This window comes from Phytophthora cinnamomi, assembly GCF_018691715.1.
Source record: "Phytophthora cinnamomi strain GKB4 chromosome Unknown Contig14, whole genome shotgun sequence".
Taxonomy (NCBI): Eukaryota; Oomycota; class Peronosporomycetes; order Peronosporales; family Peronosporaceae; genus Phytophthora; species Phytophthora cinnamomi.
In genome coordinates this window covers 2,871,460-2,887,137 of record NW_027150947.1, presented here as the reverse complement: position 1 = coordinate 2,887,137, position 15,678 = coordinate 2,871,460, and the positions used below count along the sequence as shown (strand labels likewise).

Sequence of the window (15,678 nt, the reverse complement as noted above, 5' to 3'; positions counted from 1 at the left end):
CTGAGACTTCGCTAGTTTGAAGTTCACGACTATGGGTAACTGCCCTGAAGGACATGTGCTCGAAGCTCATTCACTTTTCAATTTGCGCCCTGCGCCTTCGTCGCCTCTCCACTACCTTTCAAACCATGACGGCTGGTGTGGTCATACCTGTTGATCGCCACACAATGGACACCGAACCCACTGATGGCAGTCGGACATACGCCATTATTGTCTGTGCGTTCGCATCGCTCGGTGGATTCTTCTTCGGCTATGACCAAGGTGTGACGTCTGGGGTGTTGATCATGGACTCGTTCCTCAACGACTACTGCGTCGGCTGGCACAACTTTACGTACGAAGAGTGCACGCGGTCAACTTCGGACCTGCCTGGCGCGTGGACAACCTTCACCGTGTGGTACAACATGGTATACAATTTGGGTTGTCTGGTTGGAGCTCTCATCGGTGGCTACGTAGCCGACAAGTTCGGTCGCCGAGCCACTATTTTCTCGGCTGGCGTCCTCTTCTGCATCGGTACAACTTGGGTGTGCCTGAATCCGGCCCAGGACCACACGCTCATGTATCTTGCACGCATCGTCCAAGGCTTCGGCGTCGGCAATTCGTCCTTCTCACTTCCGTTGTTTGGGTCGGAGATGGCCCCGAAAGAGCTCCGTGGTCGTCTGTCTGGGCTCATGATCCTCCCAGTCACGTTCGGTCAGTGGCTTGCCAACCTGATTAACATCCTTGTGGAGAATGACAGCCACGGCTGGCGTATCAGTAACGCCGTGTCGATGATTCCTCCTGTCATCGTCATGTGCGGCATTTTTTGCGTCCCGGAGAGTCCTCGTTGGACCTACCAGCAGAAGGGCAAGGAGAAGGCCGAGGCAGTGCTCAAGCGTCTGCGTCAAACTGAGAACGTGCAACATGAGTTAGCTGCTATCGGAGACCAAATCGCACAAGAGGAGGCTGAGGACCTGGGCCTGAAGGAGCTCTGGGAACCGTCGATCCGCAAGCGCGTCATCATTGCCATGGTGTTTCAACTGGCCCAGCAGGCTACTGGCATCAACCCCATCATGACGTACGGCTCGCTCATTTTCAAGGACATCACAGGAGCAGGTATCTACGCTTCGCTCCTTCTGAGTGGTGTTAATTGCTTGAGCACAGCGCCGGGTTTGTTCATGCTGGACAAGTTTGGTCGCCGTCAGATGGCACTTTTGGGTGCTTGCGGCATGTTCTTCGGCCACCTCTTCGCTGCCATTTTGTTCACGGCGATCTGCGATGGCGACGTCGACAACGCTGGGTGTCCTCAAGTCGGTGGCTGGTTTATCTGCATCGGAACGGCATTCTTCGTCTTCAGCTTCGCCGTGTCTTGGGGTGCAGTTCCCTGGATTTACTGCTCCGAGATTTTCCCACTCAACGTTCGAGCGACGGCAGTCTCCCTGTCGACGGCCGCTAACTGGGTGGGTGGTGCACTCATGACGGAAGTTGTCAAGCTGTTCCCGCACCTGAACATTAACGGGGTGTTCTTCCTCTTCGCTGGACTCAGCGTATGCTGCGGTCTTTTCGTCTACTATTTCTGCCCGGAGACCAAGGGTATCTTGCTCGAGGACATTGAGGGCTTGTTCCACAAGCCTACCAATGCTAAGTCGCCTGCCTACGTCGAGGCTAAGTCCCCGGTTGTTGTGGCTTAAGCCAGAAGCTTGGTCACCAGACTATTGTGCTGGCCGTGCATTACCAATTACCACTTTGCAATGAAACGTACTCGACCAAATACTTTGATCATTTTAGGCAAACAACGAGGAACTTGCGCAATGCTAGCGCAAAACCATAATGGCTATCCAATCTTTTTACCGACCTGTGTAGCCCCACGAAGCATCGCTCCAGGTCGCCTACTAGTACAATATTGTGGATTCTACTCAGCCCCAAATCTCAGTGCTGGTAAAACCTGTCGATTTTTCTGTAGTGGATTAACCAATAGAACCTAGTTCTAATGCATTGACTATGTACTGCCTGTCTTTCTCGGCGCGAGAAAACTCCCCATGCTTCGAGTCCTCCCAATTTTCTAGGGGGGGGGGGGGGGCGGAGGACCATACTGTGGTGCTGACAGGTTTACAACGGGAACTCACTGAGTGTGGAGTCCAATGTGAAGTCAGTGACATTTGGGCAAGATTGATACATGTAGTCTCAAACCCAATGGACGATAGTCATGTCCTGCTAGTTATCGCTACGGGAGCGCGCGGACTACGAAGCTTTCATCGAACGTACTGTCCATTTTGTGGCAGGGCAGCTCGAAGCCTTTGGATCTCACGGCAATGCCGCCAATAAAGTCGCGTTGTAGCTGTTTCCGGACCAGAGGTTGAAGAAAATCGCCCTGCGTAGCTGCACCTCCGCTTGTGATTGGTCGGCTCGTCACCCCACTTCAACTTGAAGTGTATTGTGGACCACACCATCGTACCAAAACGTTGGTACCCTCGCGTTCCACCAGTCAAACGGCGTCATTCCATCATCATGGGCAAGAAGAGCGGCGCCAAGGCCGGCGGGCGCAAGCGCAAGGCCGGGCACCTGGGCTTCCAGGCGGGCGAGATCGCCTTCATCGAGGACGAGATCGAGGACGAGATGGCGGCGCTGGCGGCCGAGTACGGGCTGGAGGTGGACGGCGACGTGGCCGCGCACGTGCAGCAGCGGCGCCAGAGCAAGAAGACGCGGCGCCGGCAACTTAAGAGCTCCCAGCCGTCTGCACAGTCGTCCAGCAGCAACTCCAGCTCGCGCGTTAAGTTGCTGCAAGCCCAGCACCAGCCCATCGAGTCGCTCGACGCCGCGGAGGACGCGCACAAGTTGCTGCTCAAGCGCCTGGCCAATGTTCTGCCCGACACGTGCGCGCTGCGCGCCTGTGGCGTGCCCGGCTGCTCGTGCGTCAACGGCGCGCGGTCTCTGGGGCTGCAGGAGCAGGACGAGGCTGGCTCGAGCTCTAGCAAGCACCTGCTGCAGCGCGCACAGTGCAACAAGTGCCAGCACGGGGCGCTGCAGCACGCCGTGGTGCTGCGCGAGGACGCGGACGCCGCGGCGGCGCTGCCCTGCGGCGGGCAGAGGCTGCTGCAGACGCTGTTCCAGGTGGTTCGGCTGGCGCGCATCGGCGCCAGCATCTTCCGCAGCCGCGTGTGGACCAAGTCCGCGCTCGAGCGACTGGAGGCGGTGCTGCTGCACCTCAAGAAGCAGTTTGCGGCGGGCGGCACCCAGAACGGACAGAAGTCGGCGGACGAGTTGAAGCAGGAGATGCAGCTGCTCACAGACCTGCAGACGCAGCTCCGCAAGGCCCAGCAGGCGGTCGGAACGGCGTCGAGGGACGAACTGCCCATCGCGCTGGCCTGCGTGTGTGACCAAATGTACTTCCAGGTGTACTACGCGGCGCTCGTGCTGTACGGACGCGCGTGCGGCGCCGTGCCCTCGCCTCAGACCTACTTGAAGGAGCTGGAGGAGTTCACGCCCGAGAGCACCACGATGCTGGAAGGGTTTTTGAACCGAGAGCTGGCGGGCTCCAGTGTGCCACCGCAGCTGATTGAAGCGCTAGCCCTTCCGGTTGTATCGGGGACGTCACAAGATGAAATCGCACGTGAAAGAATGCGTGCTGCTCAGCTCGAGAGCGAAAACCCGTTGCTATCCATTTATCACGCGCGACTGCGGGAAGGTGTGCGGCTCTTTTACGAAGAGGGCGTCGGAATGGACGGGGAGATGGATGCAGTGCTTGCGGCGCCGAAGGGTAGCGACCCTGCTTCCAGCAAGAAGACCAAGGGTAGCAAGAAGAAGCCGCAGAAGAAGCACTACCGCCGCGAGAGGAACAACAGCGCTCGTCCTGGAGGTGAAGGTGAGGGATCAAATCTGGTGGAGATGCCCAGCTATCCGCTCTTAGCGCAGTGGCGCAACAACTGCCGCGATTGGTGCTGTCATTTGTACGCATACGCTACGCCGACACAGGAAGCTTTGGATGTGATGGCGAAGCACGCACCTATCGTCGAGGTTGGCGCCGGTACCGGCTATTGGAGCTCGCTGTTGCAGCGCGCTGACGTTGATGTTGTTGCCTACGATAAGGCCCCACCGAGTGCTGAAGGAGCGGAGGGAAACGCTTACCACGGTCACGTGCCGCCGTTCTGCTCCGTTGGTCGCGGAGGCCCCGAAGTGCTTGGCCAGGAAGATATGGCAGGACGTAGCCTGTTCCTTTGCTACCCTCCGCCAGGAGACGCCATGGCTGTGCGTAGTGTGCAGTTGTTCCAGGGTGACTTCATTTTGCACGTCGGTGAGTGGCAGGGTGATACGGGTGACAGTCGCTTCGAAAGCGAGCTGCAGCGCCGCTTTGTGCTGGAGCAGGAGATTTCCCTGCCCAACTGGGGCAACTCTGCCTACGGATTGACGGTGTGGAGGCGCAAGTCGAAGGATGCTGAGCCTGCGGCCTGGCGTGCAATGAGCTGCTTTAATTGTGAGAAGACCCTGGCCGACGCTGCTGCTGAAGGCGAGCCATTGCGACGTTGTGTGGTCTGTAAGACGAACGTTTACTGCTCGCCCGCGTGCGCCCAGCAAGATGCAGTGGCCCACGCAGCTGAGCACGCAAAACGGCTGGTGTTCTTGGAAGACCCCACCTCCGACATTGCGTACGACCATATCTTGGAGAACGAGGGTTACTACCGTGAGCTGCAGGAACCCGACTTGGACGACTCCGTCGTTGCTGTCAAGAGCAACTGGAACGCGCTGGTGAAGGCCGATTCATCTGCTCAGGATGGCGACTCGGACTCCAACGACGAGAGCCAAGACGACGACGACGACGAAGGCGACGACTCTGACGCTGAGTCCGAGCCTGCGAAGGCCCCCAAGAAGGCCGGGTTCGCCTTCAACTTCGGCGCGTAGACAGCTTCTAGCAAATAGAGATAAACACTACTTCCTCCTAGCCGCACAACCTCAATCTCCTCAAATTCGAGGCTCCAACGTGTATCACCTCGGCCATATTGTACACCAGCTCGTTCAGTCCCCGACAACCACCAACCACCGCCGTGACGCACTTCCTACTGCTTCGCTGCAGCTCTGCGCACCTGACGTAGCTGCTTCTTCAGCCACATGTCCCGCAGCTCGCCCGGTTCCATGACCGAGAACAAATCTGCTTTCCGCGAGTCCAGCATGAGCTCGAAGGCGTCCACCACGTCATTCGGCGGCCACGACGCCGCGTAGCTCTCCTGCACCGCGAACACCGCCCTCTCCACGGGCGTATGCAGCAGCCCCTCCTTCTCCAGCTGCTGCCGGGTCTTCCACCCTCCGCCCTCCGCTCCCTGCTCCTCCACACCCACCACCTCTTCTTCCTCCTTCTCTTCTTCCTCTTCCTCTTCCTCCTCTTCTTCTCCTCCTATTCTTCCTTCCTCCGCTACGACCATGTGCTCTCCTGGCCCCGAAACTTCCGGATGCCGCGAGCGGAAGCGCGTGTACCAACCCGAGGAGATCTCGGCGTCGGGGCCGCTCAGACTGCGCAGCACCTCGTTGGCCTTCAGCAGCAGCTCGCGTCGCCGCACCGGCAGCCCCGCGGCCTGCAGCTCGCGCATCCAGCGCAGCAATTGGCGCTCGCCATCCGCCGAAAGCGCTGGCTTGGGCCCCCGCCGCTTGGTAACGAGCGACTCGCCGCGGCGGCGCCGCGCTGCGTACTTGAGCAAGGTGCGGTAGGGCACGTTCAGCTCCGGACTCACGACGACGGCGCGCTCGCCGCCGCCCACGACGCGCTCCACGGCGCGGGCCAAGTCGGCGTCACTGTACTGCTTGCGCTGCTTCGGCGGCATGTATGAAGTTGCGCAATTATTGTGATTTATGACACAATTTATTGTAATTAGATTTCAAAAGGTTTCACTTGTCACTTTTTATTGTAAAAAAACATTAATCAAAACTTTTTACTTCGCAACTTTTCAAATTGGAGCGTGTTGGTAGTTCTGAAGCCTATCACCGGGAATTGGCTGAGCTCATGCATACTTGGAAGACCTACAAGATATTTGTCAACAAAAGGTGGTTTTTGGAAGGATTCCTTTTGCACCACACTGCCGTTCGTCCTTTCAGAACCTCGGCATTCATAGCCAGTCAACAGAGCAGTGAGCAATGTGAATACGCATAGCTTGGTCCACAGCGCAAACACTATATATCGCGCAATGGCTTCTACCGAGAAAGAAAAAGACTAGTCGCGTGTTAACGGTTATAAGTGATCAAGCACGTCGGAGGCAGTTTGCTCATGTTGTATCTCCCTTATGATCTATCGATCTTCGACCAAATGCACACAACGTGTAGCCCAAACTACGATCGTATTGTGATATATCTATTCTATGCTGCGTGTGTGAACTATTCCTTTTTGAATCAGTGCAGCAACCACTCCACTGGACTGCCCGACAGTCCAGCACCTGAAGATGATCCGAACCTGGAATTCAATACGAGGTATTACAGCAGGGATGTTCGGGCCGAGGCTTCTCGACCCAGGAGGAATGCAGCAATCGTTCGATTGACGCTGAAGGACAAACGGAATTGGCACCACAACGCAGTCGTTGTGTCCCTCATGAAGAATCAATTGGAGCAGAAGTAGAAGCAGACGTTTCTTCCGAAATGGAAATCGACCAAGAATCTGTCGGAGGTACTGGCCCAATACCTCCGACAGATTCTTCGTCCAATACTACTGGAATTGCTCAAAACGCTGATACTTCTACGGATCACAGTGCAAGACCGGAACACGCCGTTGAATGAAGTACAATTATTACCCGCACCTGACGCGCACGCTGAAGAGCTGATGTCGAATAAAGCGAAGTGCGATTGAATTTGAGCTGGGGCCTGGGAGTAAGAGTGATCCCATTGTTCTCGAGAGCGACAGCGACGATGAGCATGATTCAACGCGAACTATCTGGAGACACGAGCTCACGTCGTGCTCAGTCGGTGAAATTAAACTTAAGAGACGCAGAGGTCTCCGAATGTGACATCGATGTATTTTTCCCGACACCACACGAACGTATGATGCTACCAATCATCTGAGTGCGCAAAACTTTTGATACCCGCACGCAAGCCTGTTTCGGCAGGAAGAAAATACATGTCCCCGACGTCGAAGTTGATCGCCTGCTTCCCATTCCACAGACACCCAATTACCCAATTGAAAGGTATGATATTGACCATCTTGCCCAACTGGGCAGAGCTGGCGTCCCCGAAGAAGAGATCGCCGCCTATTTCTCGGCACGGAGAGAAGCTGCGTCTTGTTTTTCACGGGGGCTGGTCGTTTTGAGGTTGAAATGGGTCAACGCGTCTCTGATCATTCTCCTCCAATGAGAAGTTTCTCATGTACCAACACACAAACAAACAAACAAAAAAATATTCAGTAAAGAGCTCGAGCAGAACGTACCCAAATCCCTCGCTCCATCCCTCCCTCCCTTCCTTCTCTTCTTTTTCTGCGCCCGCAAAAAATTCCGCCAGTCAGCCAGTCAGTCTCGAAAACCGAAATCAATCTCCTCCATGTCGGCGCTGGACATCGAGTGGCACCTGCCCGTGGCGCCGGACGGCCCCAAGCCCGTGCAAATCCTGCTCGACTGGCTCGCGCTCAACGGCGTCGTGTACCACGCGTCCACGCACCAGCGCGAGGTGCTGCGCCCGCTGTGCGCGGAGCTCAACGCCCGCGGCGTGCGCTGCGAGGCCGACCAGATCCTGGACTACGTGAGCTTCCTGCAGGAGGTGGTGCACGACGCCGCGTCGACGGGGCAGACGCTCCCGGAGCAGCTGCGGCCCTACCAGGCGCAGCTGCAGCAGCTCCTGTTCAAGGACGGCCGCCTCGAGGACGGCGGCGGGGCTGCTCTCCCGCTGCAGCTCAAGGCTCGTGCACGCCCCTCTAGCCGCCTGTCGTGGCTCAAGCCGTCGGCTATCGGCGGCCCCAGCGCCATGGAGGTGCTGGTGGAGTGGCTGCGAGAGAACTACACGGCCTACACGCACTCCACCAAGAAGGGGGTCAAGGGGCGGATGCTGGAGCAGCTCGTGGACGTCATCAAGGAGGCCGGCCACCTCGACTGCGCCGTCAACACGGTGCGCTCCAAGATCGACGTGCTGCAGAGGGAGGTGCGCGGCGAGAAGGCCCGCTCGACGGCCTACGAGCAGTTCGGCGCGGTGCTCGAGGAGATCTTCACGGTCGGGGACGCCGCCGAGGACCAGGACGACGTCAAGCGCGAGGACGAGGACCACGACATGGAGCAGGTGGACTTCAGAGAGCATGCAGGGGAAGACCAGGAGCCCCGGCTGCCGCCTATTCAGAGCTCTGTGCACGGGGAGGTCAAGCTCTCGTTGGCCGAGAAAATCGCTCGGAGCAGCCCGACCGGAAGACTGTCGTGGATGAAGCCGCCGGCGTCGGGCGGCCCTTGTGCTATGGAGCTGCTGGTGGAGTGGATGGAAGACAACTACGCGTCGTACACGCACTCGGCCAAGAAGGGAGATAAGGGACGGATGCTGGCCAAATTGCTGCGCCAGATCGAAGCCAATGGACATCGCGGATGCACGATCCACGCCATTCGAGTGAAAATCGACAGTCTGCAGAGACAGGTGGAAGGGAAGTCGAGGCCTTCTGCCGCGTTTGACACGTACGGGGAATCGCTGAGAAGGGTTTTCGCAGAGAAAGACATTGTCACGCCGAAGGCTATTTCGCCGCGCGTGGCGGTTAACAACCGAGAAGATGCGGTTTCGCACAAGAGCGACGAGGATCAAGAGGGAAGTGAAGAAAATACCAGCAGCTTCTTGACAGCATGCGATGAGAACCCTGTTAGCTTCGTGCTGGAACAAGCTGACATGAACGATATTGAAAATCGTGGCGTCGGAAACGCCAACACGCACTCGTTCGAGAGCAGTCCGGGTCGCGCATCGAACCCGTTCTCTAGCGATGCTGAAGAAGAGAGAACCGAACAAGCTAAGGGAAATTCCAGTCCAAAGGTGCTGCATGAGAGAATCGACTTGGCGAAGGTGAACGCCAGTCCAAAGCTGCAAGAGAGAACCGAATTAGCAAACGGGAATGCCAGTCCGAAGATACTGCAAGAAACGATCGATCTCGCGAAGGTGAACACCAGGCTGGAGGTGCTGCAATCTAAGGTGCCTCCGGTCAATTCCCCATCGACGAACGAAATTGTGCGTATTGCAACGCTACTCCGTGAGCGACACGACCTCCATCAACGAGGCGTGCCTCAGGATCAGATCGACAAGTTCCTCCCATTGCCCGACGTGTAAGTTTGTTCAAATTGAGAGGGGAAACAATGTGGGAGAGCTCTAAGGCTTCAGTTCGGATTTGCCTTAGATAATCTAAAGATTGTTATGTGTTGTTTGCTCGGCCACGCACTTTTGGTACATGTTGACCAATATTCATCATTATGAATGTCTGATTGCTTCAGTAGTGAGTAGGATGGATAACGAATGCAACGTCTTGAGATCAATGACTGATTTGCCTGCAACACGCAAACTGGGTACGGCACTGGATAAAGACCATTACAAAGCACCTACAGAAACGATAAGGCTAGACTACTCATGGCGAAGGCATCGGCAGGCACGCATCAATTGACGATTCTGAAACTCCCATAGTCCGTAGGCCCTGCCGCTTCCAACCCAGCCTCGCGCGGAGCTGGATATCCGCTGAGCTGAAAGCATAACGCAGTTCTCGCGATACAAGTCGCTGTGGGTCAGGTACAAGAACGTCAACTTCATCAATAGGTACACCTCTGTCCAGCAGAAACTTCCGGCCGAAAGCAACGAGTTCGCGAACATTTATCTCGACTTCATCATACGGGTATGAACGGCCAAAGCGAGCAGCTGCCCCAGCTGAACTACTATCTCCATTGTTCTCTTCGTCGCCACTATCAATTTGAATCGGTGCGCCTCGAGTTCCAGGTCACTCTAGCTTCACTTCCGACGTCACACCAGAACGGTTTTGATACTCCATTTTGCATTTTAGCCCACGCGGACGATCTACTTCCATGTTTTTGTTTTTGCTCTCATCCACGGGGACAACATTGTCTTGGTGTACTTGTAAGGCGCGGGGCGAGATTAAATCTCGCGCCGTCCGGCGTTGGGAATTTGCTCCACTCACGCTATTGCCATGACTCCGTTGACTGTCCACGGCCATAGGCTCGCTTTTTACCCTGGACCCCTCGTCAGGTCTCTCTTGAGCGCTACGAAGGATGCAATTCAGCCTGTCTAAGTGGACTTGAAGGTATATTGACTGCTCTTCTGTGACTGTCAGTTTTGAAATGATGCCCTTCAAGTCGCGAAGAGCACAGAGTGGGAATCCTGCGCGTTGGATCGCATCTCGAGGTTCCTTCAGCATCGACAGCTTGGCCGTCTTGGCCGCCCCAAGACACGCGGCGAAATTCGCTTCAAGCCATCTCATTAAGATTTCCATTCTGCTTAACCCGCTGTCATTCGGCTGAGACCATAGCAAAATTGTATCTTCGCTGGAAAGCAAAAGCATAATTCGTGGCGTTAGACAGAGCTGACATGTGAGTACCCATCGACGCATAGCAGATACCTGAGACGTAGAACCTGCGCAGCAATATCGTCGATAGTGCAGCCACGAACCTGGCGCTCCATGAGCTTCTTGCGAAACCTTTCCAGCACCTCTGCAGTGTTGGAGGCATGAAAGAAGTCCAGGTAGCTGCTGGAAACCCATTCAATAAGAAGCTTCATGGGGGGGTGTAGAATTCGTCGGTATCAGACGCCATGTTCATGGTCCAATTGAATCGCAGCGCGTATTTTTTGTCGGTCTTTCGAGACATAGTGGCCGTAGGTTTGGGCGCTGGGATGCAAAATGACGAATGTCAAAAAGCTGCAGCCAAACAATCAACTGTCACGTGAATCTGGGACGCGTTCGTGCATGCTCGCAGCCGACGCGGCAGTTGGAAGCCACACGTGCCTAGGCGTCCGCTACGTGCTACAAACGTCGTCACATCTGCCGACCAGCCGTCGCCTGCGAGTGTGAAGGGCAAGGGCATTTATGGAGATAACTGTATTGCATTTTGCAGTGAAGATGTGAACTCATTACCGAGATTTATGTCTTCCACCGTGAATGTAAAACTGAACTGCACACTGCTTCTTCTTCGTTAACTGCTAGAAAAATCGTGAAAACAAGATAGCTGCTCGCTCCTTCATCATTGTTCACCAAGTCCACACCTTTGCTAGCAAGCGGTTACGCCAGGCCTAAAATCCACCAGCCCATCATTGTATTTTGTAGGAACTATGGAATGAGCTACCTTTTTTGCAGCATCACTCAGTAAAAAATAGCTACTATGAAGCGTGGTAGCGAGCAGTCTGCCCAGCGCTGAGTAAGGTTGAAAGCGACTTGTTGATCTATTCCTTCTTCTGGGTGGCAAATAAATTAATTGCCCAGCATTGCGTACCAGGAGTTTCTAGGAAGACAGGATGAAAAGTCGCCCTGTGATTGGTCATTCAATTGTCGATTCTTCAAAAATACTCAGAACGGCATCACCCCTCGCCATGTCGGACCTTCGAATCCCTTGGCTGCGTCCGGTGTCCGCGCTCGGGCCGACGCCCGTGCAGCTTCTTCTGGACTGGTTCCTGGCCCATGAAGACTCGTACCTACAGTCTGCCGACCAGCGCAAGGAGCTCCGCCCTCTGTGCCAGCAGCTCAACGCTAGCGGCGTCAAGTGCGACATGGAGGACCTCCTGGTTGACTTCCAGCAGTTGCAGGAGGTTCTGCTGGACGACTCCACGCTGAATCAGGCGATATTTAAGGACTTATTGCCGCATCGAGAGCGGCTCCTGCACCTAGTGCTAGTCACTAAGAAAGAGCCAGAAGAAGAAAAGCAAGTGGAGCCCGCCACTGGCAACTCCCGCAGGAAAACTATCAACTTTGACTGGTACTGCCCCTCACCCAGTGGGGGGCCTTGTGCTACAGAAATTGTGGTGACATGGCTGCAGGGCAACTACGATAAGTTGATCCGCGCAAAGAAAAAATACAAGGGGAAGAAACTGCTACAAGAACTCGTCCGAGAAATTAAGATCTCTGGTCACCTGGGGTGTACTGGAACGAAGGTGAACGCACGGATCAAAAAGCTGAAGTATGCGATGACGAGTGGCCAGCAATTGTCCGGTAGCTTGTTGCCGTACTCGGTGCGTCTTCAGAGAATCTTCAATGGAGGAAATGCGGAGCAATCTGGTGACAACAGCTCAGACCGTGAAAGACCACGTCTAATCGGAGTAAATGGCGATGGCGAGAATGCACGCGAGGGTGGTGCCACGAACGGATTATCTTGGCTCAGACCGTCGCCTTCTGGAGGCCCCTGTGCTATGGAGATTTTGGTGACGTGGTTACAACACAATCATAACAAGTTGAATCGTGCCATTGAGCAGCGGCAAGGCAAAAAAGTGCTTCGGGAGCTCGTGCGGGAGATTAAGGCCTCTGGTCATCCCAAGGTCACTATATCAACGGCTCGTTCAATGATGTATAAATTGCAATTGCAAGTGAAACGCAGACAGTTGTCGGCATTTTATTCGCCGTACAAAGCGCGTCTTCGAACTATCTTCCGTAGAGAAAAAGCGTCAACACACCGCGCATCTCGCAATAATGTGGTTCGGGATGAAGAAAGCGCTTCGGACAGTGAAGCCCCGGATCTAGTTGCTGTCAGCGAAGATGAAGACGCTCAGCTGGGGAGGGATGACATGCATGCCTCTGAACGAAACAATTCGAGTAATGTCTCGACTGGAGACACGACGACTGAGCCAGCCCGAACTGAGAGGGCCTGTGTCAAATCTGAGCCCCTCGGCACACGACATGCTCCAATTAATTTGGGCGAGGACGATGATCAAGACCTGGAGCACCGACTGCATTCGCAAGTGCGTCGTCAGCATTCTCGCCCCTCATCTCCAGGTGAAGTTGCGTTAATCGCGTCAATACTGCGAGAGCGGCATGATTTAAGAGAGCGAGGTGTACCTCAAGAAGAGATTGATGCGTATCTTCCGCTGCCTTAAGTGAAGCAGAAGTTGCAGCAGGTAGCTTAATTGTCTGTTAAGTCCACAAGTGCATCAAACAAAATTCCTGAGGCCCCTACAATTTGTAGTTTTTGAATCACTCGCGCAGTTGATGGTGGCTATGGCACTTCGTTTCCTGAGATCTTGTAGGGAGCGCAATATTGCGGTTGAACAGTTTAAGTGAAGTTTTCCTGTTATCGACATTTCATCGGATAGTGAGTGTACTAAATACAGTAGTAGTTTTTTGCGAGCTCGTACACTGTGATTCACCGTCTGTGAAGGTTGTGGCTCTTGATTTTGGCGAAGCAGCGACGATATGAGGAGCGCTCTCCCGGGCTCCTAGGTGAACAATTTCCAGAGCTAACTAACACGTGCTCCACCCGCTTTTCTTTTCGTGGGATTCAAATGAATAAATGAGCTCCTTGTGGGGTGTTGCCTTGGATGCGAACTTACTCCCTAGTTAGTAGCCGTGCAAGCTAATAGTGATAGCGTGCGTATTCTAATTGTTGTGAGGCCCCCGGGTCCTACACGTGCGCTGAATCGTTTTCGCCTCTCACCAGCTCCTTCTTCGACACATTATACGCGGACATCGTCTCATCGGTGTCGGGCAGCTCCTTTTCGATGTTCAGGAACGACGGCATCACGATATCCTGGTCGTTCTCGCATGACGCCTGCACATGCAGTACGGCCAGGCCCGCGAGTTCAACAGGCTCCTTGTAGACGTGGATCTGGAAGGACTGGTTCTGGTACAGAAAGCACATGCGCTGCTGCTTGATCACATTGCGGGTCGGGTCACTACGGTGTCGTACGGCGTACGAGTACTCACGTGCACTGAGGACGCGCTTCAAGTGAACCCTGTAAAACGCGAAGACAGCACATCAACATTTAGATTCCAATCCTGCCAGTAGGATCCAATTCCATCACAGCACACATACGCATCGCCGGTATCGAGGTAGCGAACGGTGGTCATGCCGTAGGCAGGGATACCATACTGCGAGCGGCAACGCACGAAAGAGTAGTCTTTGCTCGTCTCTGCAAACGAAGGCGAAAAACGTAAGGACCACAGACACGCTCAAATCCGACACCCCACAAATCCCAACAACGTACTGGCAGCTTCGGGTTTGAGGTACACTTTCTCGACTTCAAAGTCCTCGTGGTGGAACGGGATCTCAATTGGCGTCTTGGCCAGCTGGTACTTTCGGGAGGCCTTGACCGTCGTCGGGATGCCACACAGTCCTGCGGCCGTGTCCACAAGACGTTGCATCTTGCCCTCGAACGTCGTCGAGTTGTCTGTAATATCACAAGATCTTCACGTGAGCACCTAGACTACAAATTTAATCCACCAAAATGCTCCTTACCGAACACGTAGAGCTTCGGGTGACCGATCCAGGCGCGACAGGTGCGCGCATCGATCTCCCGAGCTTGATCAATAGACTCGATGCGAATGCCGTTGTTCTCCAGCGAGTAGAACTTCTCGGCACCTTCAGCCGCAGTCACCAGGTGGAAAATGGCAATGTAGCGCCTGCAACACCATCGATACGATCCCTGTCAGCTTTTAGAACTGTTCCAGATTCTAAAATACTGGTGCGTACGTGTCCCGCAGCGTGACGGTGTCCAGGTCGTGCTCGAGCTTGAGCTCCTCCCACTGTTCGGGCGTCATGTAGGCCGAGCCGTCCATCACTCCGCGGTCGCAGAGGATCACGCAGGGCTTGCCGCTGTCCTGCGCCAGCGAGTAGAACGAGTCCTCCAGCGAGATCTGGAGATTTAGAATCTGCCACTGGAAGTTTAGAATGTCCTTCTCCTTGAGGTCCCTGTTGCAGTTTAGGTGAAAGGCAACACGGTTAGCACCTCGGATGGTTAGGATAGTGTTAACGCGACAGGGGTCAAGTGCTCTCCACTCACAGGAAAAAAGCACCACCCGTCTGCAACAGCGTGGACGCCTCCGGAACCACGTAAACGCGGAAGCCGCGGTCCCGGAAGAAGGTACTCAGCCGGTCGAGCGACGTGGTCTTGCCGGCGCACGGGCCGCCCGTGAGCACGAACTTGTAAATGGGCGCGATGTCCTGCTGGCCGCTTTGCAGCGGGCTCAGCAACGGCGGCGGCGACTCCCCAGTCGACATGGAGCGGTCCTGCGACCACATCTTACCCTTGCCCATGCTCATGGAGGTGAACGAATCTGCGAATGCCAGGCGAGGCGAGGCGCTTGCCACTCCCAGCGTGAAAAGCGGAAAAGCTCAGCAGACGGGATAGGCAAGTCTCACCCCGCAAACACGTTATCTCAACAATTCGTGATATTCGAGAGGTACTTCTTTATAAAGTATGTTTATCTAGAATTTGGAATGTGCATCTTTAATGATCAGGTCGAGAGGAGAAGGTTATTAGGTTTACAAATATTTTGTTGCATTATTATGTGAGCGCGGTACGACAATCTATCAGACACCATCCGTTTTGAGGTTGCACGAATTTGCATTCACGGGTGGCTTCAAGCCTTCTGGACTTCGTGTCTAGGAGCGATGGCGAGCGCTCGATGCCGGAGCAAACATGTATCGCTCGTTGGCGTGAAGCATTTTAAAGCTTGCGTGAAGCATTTTAAAGCTTGCGTGAAGGTGGAATGGCAAAATTTAATCTCAGGATCGACAGCGGGGCGTTGCGACAGCGTGTTGCGTGGAAATCACGTAAGTTGCCTCGAGCAACTGTAGGTAA

The 15,678-nt window shown here is 54.8% G+C and overlaps 7 protein-coding genes across 7 annotated transcripts; 4 read left to right on the top strand and 3 right to left on the bottom strand.

Moving 5' to 3' along the window:
- Nucleotides 1-2,481: 2,481 nt before the first annotated feature.
- On the top strand, nucleotides 2,482-4,076 carry IUM83_01600 (Clavaminate synthase; the record flags this gene model as incomplete). Its single annotated transcript, XM_067925466.1, has 3 exons — nucleotides 2,482-3,835; nucleotides 3,946-3,987; nucleotides 4,060-4,076. The coding sequence occupies 3 exons, from the start codon at nucleotides 2,482-2,484 to the stop codon at nucleotides 4,074-4,076; spliced, it is 1,413 nt and encodes a 470-aa protein (XP_067797604.1).
- A 136-nt stretch (nucleotides 4,077-4,212) lies between these two features.
- On the top strand, nucleotides 4,213-4,869 carry IUM83_01599 (Clavaminate synthase; the record flags this gene model as incomplete). Its single annotated transcript, XM_067925465.1, has 1 exon — nucleotides 4,213-4,869. The coding sequence occupies one exon, from the start codon at nucleotides 4,213-4,215 to the stop codon at nucleotides 4,867-4,869; it is 657 nt and encodes a 218-aa protein (XP_067797451.1).
- Nucleotides 4,870-5,024: 155 nt separating this feature from the next.
- IUM83_01598 (uncharacterized protein) lies at nucleotides 5,025-5,783 on the bottom strand (the record flags this gene model as incomplete). Its single annotated transcript, XM_067925464.1, has 1 exon — nucleotides 5,025-5,783. One exon carries the CDS (start codon nucleotides 5,781-5,783, stop codon nucleotides 5,025-5,027), a length of 759 nt encoding a protein of 252 aa, XP_067797452.1.
- A 1,696-nt stretch (nucleotides 5,784-7,479) lies between these two features.
- On the top strand, nucleotides 7,480-9,225 carry IUM83_01597 (Leucine--tRNA ligase; the record flags this gene model as incomplete). The annotated part of the gene is made up of 1 exon (XM_067925463.1): nucleotides 7,480-9,225. One exon carries the CDS (start codon nucleotides 7,480-7,482, stop codon nucleotides 9,223-9,225), a length of 1,746 nt encoding a protein of 581 aa, XP_067797448.1.
- A 655-nt stretch (nucleotides 9,226-9,880) lies between these two features.
- On the bottom strand, nucleotides 9,881-10,674 carry IUM83_01596 (uncharacterized protein; the record flags this gene model as incomplete). Its single annotated transcript, XM_067925462.1, has 2 exons — nucleotides 9,881-10,442; nucleotides 10,517-10,674. 2 exons carry the CDS (start codon nucleotides 10,672-10,674, stop codon nucleotides 9,881-9,883), a joined length of 720 nt encoding a protein of 239 aa, XP_067797449.1.
- An 807-nt stretch (nucleotides 10,675-11,481) lies between these two features.
- Nucleotides 11,482-12,199, top strand: IUM83_01595 (Leucine--tRNA ligase; the record flags this gene model as incomplete). Its single annotated transcript, XM_067925461.1, has 2 exons — nucleotides 11,482-12,065; nucleotides 12,130-12,199. 2 exons carry the CDS (start codon nucleotides 11,482-11,484, stop codon nucleotides 12,197-12,199), a joined length of 654 nt encoding a protein of 217 aa, XP_067797450.1.
- A 1,300-nt stretch (nucleotides 12,200-13,499) lies between these two features.
- IUM83_01594 lies at nucleotides 13,500-15,131 on the bottom strand (the record flags this gene model as incomplete). Its single annotated transcript, XM_067925460.1, has 6 exons — nucleotides 13,500-13,830; nucleotides 13,911-14,007; nucleotides 14,083-14,265; nucleotides 14,334-14,497; nucleotides 14,568-14,786; nucleotides 14,878-15,131. 6 exons carry the CDS (start codon nucleotides 15,129-15,131, stop codon nucleotides 13,500-13,502), a joined length of 1,248 nt encoding a protein of 415 aa, XP_067797287.1.
- Nucleotides 15,132-15,678: the final 547 nt, after the last annotated feature.